Source organism: Asparagus officinalis, chromosome 9 (assembly GCF_001876935.1).
Source record: "Asparagus officinalis chromosome 9, Aspof.V1, whole genome shotgun sequence".
Taxonomy (NCBI): domain Eukaryota; kingdom Viridiplantae; phylum Streptophyta; class Magnoliopsida; order Asparagales; family Asparagaceae; genus Asparagus; species Asparagus officinalis.
The window spans coordinates 1461253-1475247 of NC_033802.1; the positions used below are offsets into that span (position 1 = coordinate 1461253).

General features: G+C 39.8%; 2 protein-coding genes across 2 annotated transcripts; one reads left to right on the top strand and one right to left on the bottom strand.

Moving 5' to 3' along the window:
• LOC109823770 lies at positions 2154-3297 on the top strand. The gene is made up of 3 exons (XM_020390143.1): positions 2154-2616; positions 2697-2879; positions 2967-3297. The coding sequence occupies exons 1-3, from the start codon at positions 2413-2415 to the stop codon at positions 3126-3128; spliced, it is 549 nt and encodes a 182-aa protein (XP_020245732.1). The 5' UTR covers positions 2154-2412; the 3' UTR covers positions 3129-3297.
• LOC109823769 (transcription factor E2FA) lies at positions 3515-12590 on the bottom strand. The gene is made up of 15 exons (XM_020390142.1): positions 12521-12590; positions 11205-12378; positions 10293-10485; positions 10021-10080; positions 9811-9896; positions 9600-9688; positions 9443-9497; positions 9247-9299; positions 9114-9164; positions 8973-9021; positions 8781-8846; positions 8613-8689; positions 8273-8501; positions 4147-4213; positions 3515-4027 (listed from the first exon to the last, which is right to left on the bottom strand). Exons 2-15 carry the CDS (start codon positions 11247-11249, stop codon positions 3891-3893), a joined length of 1257 nt encoding a protein of 418 aa, XP_020245731.1. The 5' UTR covers positions 11250-12378; positions 12521-12590; the 3' UTR covers positions 3515-3890.

Here is a 13995-nt window from a genome sequence, read left to right on the forward strand (position 1 = left end):
TTGGCAGGAGCAACAATTATTATGATGGCGGACCAGCTTCTTCTCCTGTTCTTTTGCGGCTAGCGGCGGATCTCTATCTGAGACATCTTTTTCTGCTTTATTTTGTTCTTTAATTTGTTTTTTTTTTTTCCTCTTTTATTTGAAAATTTGATAAATATAGATAAATGTCCCCATCTTGATCCGACGCGACGAGCCTAGTTGAATATTTGTTTATAAGGGATAATACTCTCAATAAGTCGGTACTAAAGTTAACCTCTCTTTGCGGTTGCAATCAGGAGGCAGCGCGGGTGTGACCCCGACGTCGCAGCGCTCACCGCCCAGACTACCCTGCAGCGTGGAGCCCCAGCGGGTTGACGACAAGATCGCAGGGTTCAGTCGAGACAAGCCAGGCTGCGTGGGCGTCGAGAACTATGGAAGCATGGCGATACGTTGGTCCGTTTAGTCAAACATTTACTAGATGAGGAGTTTTTTAACTGGGGATTTATAAGGAATTTGGGTTCCCCCATGGAATAGCTAGATTCGAGCGGTAGTTCTCGACGACCGTTATCCCAAGCAACGCTCACAATTAAGTACAGGCGAAGCACAACGGATACGAAGGAAAGAGCAACTTTTACTCCAGGCAGCGGAGTTATCTTGTGCTCGTTATGCCTGGTAATCATTTATCGCGAGCGATGTTGCTCGCTCTCCACAGGAATTACCAACTTTTACTCGGGGAAATTTGGCCGAAAAGTCGTTAAGGAGGTGTTTGTTTCAAATCCAATAATTTTTTGATATGGATTTCACCATGGGATTTATAATCCGTAGGTTTTTTTAACATGGTTTGGGATTCTAAAATATTATTTGTTTCATCAATATTTTGGGATATGTAATCCTATAATTTGTATTTTGTTTGTTTCAAGCTCAAATTGTAGCATTACAAATTTTAGAATTTAAAATCTAGTCTAAATCCTCTCTCAAAGAGGGGATCTATAATATATTAGTTTTTTATTATTTGGGTATTCAATATCCCAAAATTTATTTTGAATCAAACAAAGTTATGGAATCTATAAACTCAAAAAATTCCATTTTTTTCATCCTAGATTTTGTAATCCACCACCCTGTATCCCCCCCAAAAAAAATTGAAACAAACACCCCCTAAGAGTCCATGAATTTTAGATCTATATATGGGCTTGGTATTTGTTGCTGAGAGAAAATCAAATTTGGGCCACTGCGACCTTAATTTGTTCTCCGTGGGCCGCACAGAGCAACAACTCACTAACGAAAAGCGTGCGTCGAACGCATGCATTCAAAAGGGCTTGGGCTCACCCTTCGCTTGCCAGGGTTAAGCCTAGTCAGCAAGAGCTTCATGCTGTGGGTGTGGGTCTCAGAAAGAGCCCTCGCAAAGTTTTGTTGTTGGTGAGTAACCCAACAGTCACTCGATAGAGCAAAAATACTCTGAATCGATTGGATATTGCCACTTGTGCTAGGTCAGTGGTATACTGAGAAGTCGGGGTAGAACCCAAGTCAAACCCCCGCATTGTCCTGTCAAGGGACAGTTTGATTCATGAATTAATTTTGATGCATGTCACCGATTAAAAAAAACCCACATTCATAATCTTGTTTTTTTCCCGCATATATATTGAAAAGGATCTGAAGAATGACAAATCCAAGCAAAAATAATAATAATAATAATAATGTTTGGCTGAATATGAATTTGATGAGGATAATGTGGTATACCATCCCTCCTTTTTTTTCTTTTTAGATAGGCATCAACAAAAATCAAAGCGAAATCAGCAAATTTTTTAGGGAATTAGAATTGATGCAATAATTCTACACACTAACTCCAATTTTATGATTAAAAAATGCTAACCAAGCAATGTATTTAGTAAAAAAGTCAAGATTTTTGTCTTGTAATACTCATTCTCTCAATGCAAAGTTGAGAAATGCAAGAAAGCAAGCAGCCCCTAAAAGATAAAGGCGAAAACATAGGGAAATTGTATTATGGTCTTTTTCTTGCTATTTGCATCCAGTCCATGCGCATATTTTCTCTGCAAAAATATTCTCTAGCATCCAAGTTTTTGGAATTGACCACATCAAATTCTAAGCTTCTAATGCTTGCAACTTGTCTCTTCTTCTAGCCTTAAATACGCTCTCCCTAAAAAGATAGGTACAGCCAACGGTAGAGCAAGTCCAAATTCCAATTTGACCAAATTATCCAGCTATTGTGTGCTCTCTGAAACCAGCTCTATGAGCAGGATACCCGTGTCATTAGACCAAATGTTCGAGGACAAGGCTGAAATTTTCCAAAAGCAGCAGCAACTAGAATGAAACGGCCCAAGGCCCAAATAAACCCAAAAGAACCCAGCTAGGATCCTATCTTCTTCCTCTTCTCTTCTCTCGGAGCTTTGGAGCGAGCTCTCTATCCCCATTTCCATGGCCTTGGCTCTCTTAATATCCCCACTTCCTCCCGCAAAAATCAACAAATTCACCCTTCGCCAACCAAAAACCCCACCAAAATCCCTTTCAAATAGATTCAAACTCCGAGCAGTACAAGAAACAAAGGAGAAATCACAGCCCACTCAATCCTCGCCCGACGAAATCACACGGAAATACGGCCTAGAGGTCGGACTATGGAAGGTAAATAATAAACAGCCTCAGCTTAAAACCGTTGGTAGTGCTCAGTTCACCAATTTTATTTTTATTTCTCTTGTATTCAGATATTTAGCTCGAAAAGTGAAGGAGACGGCGAAGAGAAATCAAAGGCAGATCAAGCAAAGGAACTGCTAACCAAGTACGGAGGTGCATACCTTGCCACCTCCATTACCCTCTCCTTGATCTCCTTCGCTCTCTGCTACGCTCTCGTCAGTGCTGGAATCGACGTCCAAGCTCTTCTCGCCAAGGTAAGCAAACACTGCAAACGAATAAACGAATGTTAGTATAAAGGAAAATTGAAAGCTTTAACCCGAGGTTTTGGTGTTTTGCTGCAGGTTGGCATTGCAGCCGATGAGACTGGTGGAAAAGTGGGGACCTTTGCGTTGGCTTATGCTGCACATAAAGCTGCATCCCCCATTAGGTTTCCGCCGACAGTAGCTCTAACGCCGATAGTTGCTGGTTGGATAGGGAAGAAGACTGATAAGGCTGACAAGTGATCGAGTCTTCAGTAATCAGGACCAAATGTAGGGTTTTCACCTTTTTTTTTCTCTTGTCTATGAGGTTCGTATACTATAGCTTAGGGGATATATCTCTGCTTTGATGTAATACTTCAAATATTCACAGTAAATAAGTTTGAATTAACTTTGTGAAAGTTGCTTTTTATCATACCTGAATGATTATCTGATAATGCTCCCTTTTTCTGCTTCAAACTCTGCAAAAATTCATGAAGGGTTAGACAGCATTTATCATAAATGAAAATGCGTTCATACCTCACAGGGGTGTTTATCCTACAATTTCAGCGTCAACAACATAACTGAATAGAATGTAATAATGGATTCAACTTGGAGCCATGAGAAATATATAGCATTCTTGCTTGATAGCGAAAAAGGATAGTACGAAATAATATTCTGTCCTCGATTAATTAAAATAAGGTATTAGGACAATTGATTGGTTTCAATTCAGACTACAAATGAGGCCTTGGGCATGGATGCTTAAAAAAATGGGAGAAGCACCAACTCAAGGGTAATATCATGTAGGCTATACACTCGACTTGCGATGGTGTTAACACTGCAGCTGTTGTATGCGACAATCTACAGCTTTTTCCTCCCTTTCCCATCTCGTTGTCACCAAAATTGATGATTTTCCTGATTCAAGAATCATCGGCAAGAATAAGACAATGAGGTACTTGTTCCGCATTACTGTCTCTCGTCCAAACCTGAAAACTGTGAGTTCCTTCTTTTCCTTCATAATTATTGTATTCATCTTGGAGCAGTGTTTGTCTTGGATGGGACCTCAGCAACGCCAGGAGGGGGAGTTTGAGGCACGCGATTGTTGACTGGCTCCGTGATAAAATCCTCTGGGTTAATTCTGTTTATCCCATCCCATTGAACCTCAGCTTTTTATTGGAATTAAGGAATATCGTCCCCAAAGAAAAGAAAAGAAAATATCGTCCTATTTCACGAAATTTAACAGCGAAAAAAGGCTAAAAAGAATGAACAAGTATTTAAAGGATACGCGCTGTCTTCCACATGTCTGTAATGCTAACTTCAGCATCCGACAGAAGCCAGTAGTCTGCATTAGTCTGCAAAACAGTATAATACATGTTCATTATTTGTTCCATCATATAAATTAAAAGGACTTCTAACCAAAAAACAAATTAATTAATAAATAACAAAGAGGCAAACGTTGACATTATGATGATAATTGTGAGAAAAACAGTAGTAAAGTAGGAGTTGAAGGGAGGGTTGTGATCTATTGTTGGCCACACTAGTAGAAATCTTTTGATCTTTTATGCAATTCTATCTAAAAGACTAATGACTGACGCCAACAAACTTCATCTACATGTTTTCTGCAGCTGATAAGATCTGCCGGTAGATTAATTGAATGAACTTATTTAGGGCAGGATGGTTGCTAAACCAGTAGCTGAGAAGTTTGTTTTCAGGAGTCTAGGCCTCATTAGCAGGGTATCAAGGAGAAACTGAATATAAACCCCCAATCCTTATAAATGTGATGAAACTTGTATTGATATTAACGAGTGTGGTCTTAGTGTTATATGATCTATGCAGAGACACTTATTTTTCACATGATTAAGTTATATCTAATCATGAGTTTTTTCTTGTTACAATGTGGTAATGTATGGACGACACTTATGTAGGCTGTCTAAAAATCACAATAAATAGTTGACCCCCCATCAAATACCGATGATGGAAGTTACAATCTGACGACTTCCAGAAGGCTACAATTTGAGGACTTTCACGTAGAAGGCTACAATCTGACGACCTTCACGACAACTGATGAAAGCTCTAATTCAACAGCATTCACAATCAACATCGGGAGTTACAATCGGACGACTCTCATATTTTATAACAGGCAAAGATCAATAAGCAATGGCCTTTGCAATGTTATAATGGACGAGGTTATAAGCCAACAATCTCTCTCAAACGCAGAAATTCACTTCTGCGTTTTTCAAGTTCAAAACGCAGACAAGTGTGCGTTCCTTAAACAGGCGTCGAACTCTGTAACGCAGAGTTAAATCGCAAAACGCAGACAAGTGTGTGTTCCTTAGCAGGTGTCGAACTCTGTAACGCAGAGTTAAATCACGAAACGCACACGTAATGTGCGTTCTTCGACAGACTCGACTGCATCCCAAACTCTGAACGCAGAGTTGATCCTCAACGCACCAGTGACCTGTGCGTTTCCAATTTCAGAACGCATGCGGCCTGTGCGTTTCATATCTCCAATAGAGATTTAACTCTGCGTCCTAAGTCTTGGACGCAGAGTTAAAGCCCAAATGTGGCCTGTGCGTTTCGACTCCTAGCGAACGCCTAACTCTGCATCTCATCTTTAAGACGCAGAGTTAAGGTCCAAACGCAAGCGAACCTTGCGTTTTCAACTCCCAGCAAGCGCCCAACTCTGCGTCTCAGAGTTATTAACTCGATCAGAGTTCAAAACTTACTCTACGAGTTCTTCTAAAACTCGTTCAGAGTTATCAACTCGTTAAGAGTTATTTTCAAACTTGCCACGCAAGTTCTCCACAGCGTCAAATCGTGAGGAGAAGACATCGTTCCAGTGAATCAAGATGATCGGATCGTCAACGAGAAGCAAACTCGACGCGAGCATTCGAGGGAGGCATCTCATCGCCACCGTGAAGAACCCAGTTTTAAACAAAGGGGAGAATCAAATTCATTCTCCTCTCTTTTGTAATCGGAATCCAAATTGTAATCGATTTTGAAGGAATACAAGTCAAATTTTCTTTCATTGTCTTTTTACTACAAATTTCCACCAAACAAAAGATGGCGACTCTGCTGGGGAATTGTTGGAGTTTTGAAGACCAGCAACAGGAACTTCTCCCTTGGCTTATTAACCGAATTTTCGGTTTAAATCAACTCTTCCATAGAGTTTCAAACTCGTTCAGAGTTATCAACTCGATCAGAGTTCAAAACTTGCTCTGCAAGTTCTTCTAAAACTCGTCAATTTGGAAATTTGTAGTAAAAAGACAATGAAAGAAAATTTGACTTGTATTCCCTCAAAATCGATTACAATTTGGATTCCGATTACAAAAGAGAGGAGAATGAATTTGATTCTCCCCTTTGTTTAATTCTGGGTTCTTCACGGTGGCGATGAGATGCCTCCCTCGAATGATTGCGTCGAGTTTGCTTCTCGTTGACGATCTGATCGTCTTGATTCACTAGAACGATGTCTTCTCCTCACGATTTGACGCTGTGGAGAACTTGCGTGGCAAGTTTTGAAATAACTCTTGACGAGTTGATAACTCTGAACGAGTTCTAGAAGAACTCGCAGAGTAAGTTTTGAACTCTGATCGAGTTGAGAACTCTGACGAGTTTTAGAAGAACTTGCAGAGCAAGTTTTGAACTCTGATCGAGTTGATAACTCTGAACGAGTTTGAACTCTTGAAAAAGAGTTGATTTAAACCGAAAATTCGGTTAATAAGCCAAGGGAGAAGCTCCTGTTGCTGGTCTTCAAAACTCCAACAATTCCCCTCCAGAGTTAGCCGATGATCTCTCCTTTTTTCCTCCCCAAAGAAAAGGATCCAAGAGCCAGCCCAAACTCAGTTGAGTTTCCCACTATTTATAGGGGATTTAGGGGTGGTAACTGCCCCCTTAATTAGCTCCTCAATGGGCTGAGTGGGGTGTAACTGCCCCCTCTTAAACAGCTCCCTACATCGTGGGGAAGACGGTTTTGAAACCGTACTGTTAGTGTTTTGAACGAGTCAAAACGCTGAAAACAGCGTTCTGGGCCTTAACTTTGCGTCTTATTGATGAGACGCATAGTTGGGCGCTCGCTGGGAGTTGAAAACGCAAGGTTCGCTTGCGTTTGGACCTTAACTCTGCGTCTTAAAGATGAGATGCAGAGTTAGGCGTTCGCTAGGAGTCGAAACGCACAGGCCACATTTGGGCTTTAACTCTGCGTCCAAGACTTAGGACGCAGAGTTAAATCTCTATTGGAGATTTGAAACGCACAGGCCGCATGCGTTCTGAAATTGGAAACGCACAGGTCACTGGTGCGTTGAGGATCAACTCTGCGTTCAGAGTTTGGGATGCAGTCGAGTCTGTCGAAGAACGCACATTACGTGTGTGTTTCGTGATTTAACTCTGCGTTACAGAGTTCGACACCTGCTAAGGAACGCACACTTGTCTGCGTTTTGCGATTTAACTCTGCGTTACAGAGTTCGACGCCTGTTTAAGGAACGCACACTTGTCTGCGTTTTGAACTTGAAAAACGCAGAAGTGAATTTCTGCGTTTGAGAGAGATTGTTGGCTTATAACCTCGTCCATTATAACATTGCAAAGGCCATTGCTTATTGATCTTTGCCTGTTATAAAATATGAGAGTCGTCCGATTGTAACTCCCGATGTTGATTGTGAATGCTGTTGAATTAGAGCTTTCATTAGTTGTTGTGAAGGTCGTCAGATTGTAACCTTCTACGTGAAAGTCCTCAAATTGTAGCCTTCTGGAAGTCATCAGATTGTAACTTCCATCATCGGTGTTTGATGGGAGATTAACTATCTATTGTGATTTTTAGATAGCCTACAACTTAATTGAAGATTTAATATATCAAGAGATTTCAACTTGGATCACTCGCTAAATTTGTACTTAAGTTCCTGGATGAGAAAACTATAGGTAACGGTGGGGTTAGCCACATATTTTGAAACGCCAATGTTATTGGTATTGCAGTGTAGACCCATGCAAACATGAATGTTTCCATGATCCTCCTAGACATAGTTATCTACCCCTCTATACAAATGGGAGAACCCAAGATTCACTATTCAAGCGACAGTAAATGCTACAGCGCATTATTACTGTAGCAAACATGAACTGCAGTGTTTTAAAAAAATATTACTTTAGTACACGGGAAACAATGTAGCAGAGGCGGGATAATGTAGCAATCCCAAATATTCAAAAAAGGGATTACTGTAGCTGGAAAAATATGTCGGTGTTCACACTAGTGTCCAATAAAGCCAGGAGAAATAGATTAACATCCTCATCAGAATCTTCTTAGCCTTTTCTCATCTAAATGGGGATCGTCTCTGGAGCATGGCTCCAAAGAAATAGGACACTTCTCAAAATTTTAATGGTTAAACTAGCAATTAAAGATTTTACTATCATGTCACTGCACTTACATCGACATCTGAAGGAATTATCTTGGTGATCCCACCAGCAAAATCATTCGAGGCATCTAAATTTGAGCACATCCTTGAGTTTTGAAGCTGAGGATCGATCTCTTTTTCTTTAGTGCATTCTGCAGCCATTGTCCATACTGAATTCTGTGTGGACCCTGAACTTGATGCAGGTGGGAGTCTTGGTGGTGTCTCAGCACCCTTCATCTCCTCAAATTTCTCCTCGAATTTACTGAAATGAAGTCAATTTAGATGCATTTACAAGATTTTGTGAATTAAAATGTAATTTATTTCAAGTTCGCATGTTATGACAAATTTTGACTGGAAAGGCTCTGTGCATCACCTCACTAGGTAAACATCTATCGGTCCCATGGTGCTTCTCAGGACAATTCTATATCGCTTTTGGGGATAGTCAGTAGCCTGTATGTAGAGGAGGAAATGTTAAAAGTACTAAATATTATAATGTGAAGCACACTAATTAAGCTTTAACTCCCTAATTGCATATTCCCACCTCTTCTGGATCCGGAACTTCAAGGGTAGTACCATGGGGCGCTTTAATTGCAATTAGTGTTTCATTCTGATAATATCAAATAGGAAGATATTGAAATAGATGACAATAACTGAAAACAGTGTCTCTCGATGTTTTATATCACTGCAGAAACCAGAATAATCACCACCCAAAATTGTGAAACCGGGAGCAAACCTGAAAGCAGGGTATTCCTTTGATGTCATCTTCTGTCACATAAAGCCACCTATAGATGAATGGATGGGAAAACATAAATTGACTGCACAAATGAGATTGACTAATTCCTGGTGACTAAGCATGAGTTATTAGAGCTCTTACTTCTGACTGTATTCATCTTCACTGAGATCACTTAATTTTTCACGCAATTTGCTGTAAAAGATAATTATTCAGTATTTCACTATGAATATCTCAAGATGTTGACCACAATGTACTTTATCGACAAACACTTAACCTTATATGTGCATCCAAGCTTTGCTCTTTCAAAGTAAGACTTTCAACTTCCAACTAAAAGAAAACAAGAAGGGGGGAAACCTCAGATTGCAGCAATTCATCGAACTTCTTCACGTGCATTGCAAGCTAACACATATTTGAGGTTTATTTGCTACTAGCAAAACACCTAAGTATATGAATAAATTTCATCCAAATACCTGCAAATTTGAAATATCAGCATCCGCACCTCCTGGCATTAAATCATCAAGTCCCCTGTCAAAGTATTTGTCATAAGTACTGAACCTTGAACTCATGAGGAAGAATAAGAGCAGCACATAACAAATTGGTAGTTAAAGTAGAAGAGGGACATCATACTTCCAACGTATTCTATTTTTCAGTTTCTTTTCTATCAAACCTATTCCTTCTAGAACATTTGTGATGTCATATATCCGCCTTTTTTGCACCTGTAACATCAGAAACCTTTTAGTAAACTTGGATTTGGAATGACACATTTTTTTCACTTGTAACAGCAGTTACCATTTCTGTGAGATGAGACAGTGCAGATAATTTATATTGCTTTTCTAACCTCTAAAGTTTCTGCAGCATTGTTCAAATCAAGAATGCCATCCTGAGCATGTTTGAGTAAATTAATGAACTTTTTCGTCAAAAGTCCTGAAAGAAAATGAGGATACATGTCATCTAGTGCAAAACTTAGCAAACTTTCCTTATAAGATCCACCAAAACTTCACAAACACTGAAGTTTTTATATTCATCAACAAATCAGCACTTCAATTACCTAGCGAACTGTCATAACGGCAGTTACCAGCCGGAGTGAGATTGTGGTCCGAAGGAGAACCTGCATAATACAATAATCCTTTCATCATTCTATCCTTAACTGAGATCAAATGATGTAAACTAGAAGAAGAGATTGTGGTTAGAAAAGCGAGCATCGACATTTAGATACACGTGTCATGAATAAAAAAATTTTGGATATGAAAGTGAACCAATTCATTCAAGAAGATCCAGCTATGAGAATAAGAGAGAAATAAAATTGAGGAATGTACTTACCAGCATTTGAGATGGGGGTCTGTGGTATAAATTTGTTGCCTTTTGTAACCTTTGACCTGCCATAGGACCGGCCACCTTTTCCTGACACTGGGGTAAGGAGAGGACTGTTAATTGCTTCAGCATATCCCAGGCTGGTTGCCCACTCACTTGATTCTGCAGCTTCGTTGTCATCTTGTTCAGGCTTTCGCTTCAACTGAATATAGAAGTCTTTCATCAGACCAACATCAGAGAGTAAAAGAGAACATCAATGTCTAACAAACCAGGTAGTCTTTCATTAATAAAAATGTAGGGTACATACATGCATCATTATATATGTATAAGATGTTTGGAACGTTATTTACACTGCCCTGCAAAAAGTGATATTTTTACCTAAGCAATAATTTTTAACCAATACGCTCAAACAAATTTCTTGTTTAACACTTTTGAAGGCTGCTTGCCCTGGCCATCACTGGTTTATAAGCTTGATGCTCACCTACCACCATAGTAATTAGGCCCCCATGTTTTATAAGGGAAACTTGTTACTTATACGAGATTCAAAGACAGAAAATTGTTTATCTATCCTCTCTACACGAAGCTGACACATTTGCACACACATATATTGAGACCAGTACCATCCTACAAGAGGTTCCGTGGCTCACAGATAGCGATTATTATTATTATTTATTTATTATTTTATTTTATTTTTTTTTTTTTTTGTGAGTCTATGACCTATTATGATCCACAATCATGAAACAGACATGTAGTTGGACCATAATATGTACTCAAGAGTATGCCCGGTTGAAGCTGTTAGTTTAGGGGTAAATTATATTGTGAGGGAGTTGGAATATATTAGTACAATGGCAAAAACTTGTAAGATTGTTTCAGTGAATTGAATTATACTGTACTTTTGGTTAGATAAAGAATTCCACACACCTTCCACATGAGAAAGAAACCTAAGAAATCCTGCAGTTCCATCATCACGGGCCAAACGGAAGAAACTCAAACAAGAAATTCCAATAGAGATACAGCAACCTTGTGTGGACATTAATAACGAGGCAAGCTCAACTACATATGAAGCTTCAGATGGGAGATATACTGAATTGGTGATACTATCAAGTGGTGGGTGCCTTTTGAATTTGATACAGCAATCCTTGGTCATCAAATATAATCCAGTATGGACGGCAATGATATATATGCAAATTTTAAGGAACTATGCAAGTTACCTATGAGAAAGAAGGGTATCGAGTAAGAAACAGGAAAGAGCAATGCCAAAATAAAATTGCATTCAACTCCAAAACCAAGAGTTATCGGGTACCCCAAGTAGAACACACTACTCAAACTACATAAGAACTATATGGTGGACACAAACGTCAAAGTCTAATAAAAGATTAAGCCAACTAGCTGGGTTAGTTCGTGATTTGCTTGACTAAACAAGAGTGGCAAGAGGTTCTAGGTCTCAGAAGTGCCAATGAAGAACTTAATTCCCCCTTCCCTAAAAAGGGGGAGTGTGGGATTCCCTTCCTTTACCGTCAAAAAGAACTAATCTATGACAACCAAATGCTTGTCTTCTATTTTGAGATTGTGGAAGGGATCATCTGGATGGGGAATTTAGCTCCTGCCAGCTCTATATGTCAGTTGATTAAAGCGGCACAAATGGATGGAGCAAGGAGGAATACAAATTGCTGGCTCACACAGATACATGCAACTAACTGAAAAGAGTATCCTGCTGTTAAAAGTCTTAATAAAAATTGGTAACCAAAGAAGAGAGAACTGATTGAATGGCAATGCAATTAAAATTTTAAGCACAGATTTGTAGCAAACTAAGGAAGTTCAATCGTACTAACTCCTTCATAGTGAATCTGATGTTAAGTAGCACAATTCAGTTATCCTACGCTGTTCCCTAACTTGCAATTGTAAAGCGCAGATGGTTCTAAACAATTAACTCAAAACGTCACAAAACCAAAATGAAAAGCTTCTATTAAAGCACATAAAACATCAGTGCTTCTGAAGTGTCTGCTCTTAGATATCTAGCTCAACTGGCTACCAAAAAGTTCTTAGCTTCTTAGCAATTCTCGACGATCAACATTAAAGAATCCTAATCTTTCAACTGCAAAAAAACATCAATCAGATACTTCACTTCAGTAACTGAACTTACCACTAAAAATCACACAGATCTAACAAATCGCAAACTTAACAATAACCTAAACAAAAAATCACAAACTAGGAATCAACGCCGATGGAAAACTCACCGGCGTCCTAATGACGATCATTTCAGACGCCTCGTCCCCGGCCGACCGCCGACAATCGCCGGCGGCGCACGTGCCGCCTCATCGGCTGCAAGATCTGACCGGATTGATTCCCAGCTCCTCGGCCGCCTGACATTGAGATCGAGCCCTCGATCGGAGGTTGAAGTTGGATCGGGAGCTGAAACGTCAGGTTTTGGGGGGAGATTGAGGGATTAGAGGTTGAAGTTAGGGTTAGGGTTCTGATTGAGGAGCAGAGAATTTTGGGGGAAAGAGGGGAGAGAGAGAGAGAGAGAGTGAGGGTTAGGAAAAGGGAAGAGCAGAAAACGAGGGAAAGGAGGGAAATTAATTGTTCAGATAGAGTGGAGGGAAATTATTATTTTGCAAAAAATAATATTTTTTTGAGGAAAACGAATTTTCTCTCTGTGTGATTCGGTTGCAGGTTGGAAAAATTGTATAAGCTGATGACTGCTCAGCTTCTTTCGTTAGGGCATAAGTATATTTGTCTTGTGTCTCTGTGTACGAGACTTACACCGTGTATTTTTTGGCTTTTTGGTTTTTTCTTATTTAGGGCCTCGAATATTCATGTATTTTTAGAGGAAAAAAAATTACATCACGAGATAGTAAGTAGCCACACATGAAAAAAAATCGTCAAAAGAAATTCTAATTAGTCTCTATAGGCTGTCTAAAAATTACTACAGATAGTTTATCCCCATCAAACACCGATGATGGAAGTTACAATCTGACGACTTCCAGAATGCTATAATTTAAAGACTTTCACGTAGATTGATGAATGTTACAATCTGACGACCTTCGCAACAACCAATGAAAGCTCTAGTTCAACAGCCTTCACAATCAACATCGGGAGATAAATTTGATGATTCTCATATTTTCAAGGAGCCAAGACAACGATATTTACAAACGCTCAAAAGAGACTACAAAATTGATGATCTCCCCAAACCAAAACGCGGAGGTCCTCCCCGCGTATCAGCTAAAAACGCGGCATAAACACAGCGTTTCACAACTGCTGATGCAGTTCAAACGTGGACGTAGAGCAAATGCAAATGCGGACGCAGCAATACAAACTCAGCCGCTAACACAGCTTGCAAACTCTGCGTTCACGCCCAGATTCAAAACACAGTGCGGCTTGTGCATTCTCAGCCGCCAAACGCGGTGCTCAGGCCCAGAACATCATTTTCTGCGTTTTACTGGTTCAAACAGAACCTGAACGATTTCAAAACCGTATCTCCACTTAATGGGGTCGGTTACACCCCATTATGGAGAGATTTTAGGGGGAAGATTACACACCTTAAACCCTTGAATGGTTTTAAAACCGTGTTCCACAAAATGGGGTTGGTTACACCCCATTAAGGAGAGATTTTAGGGGACGGTTACACCCCTAAAATCCCCTATAAATGGCGAAAAACTCAGCTGAGTTTGGTCTCTTTTTTGTGGGTGATCTAGAGATCATCTTTTGGAAC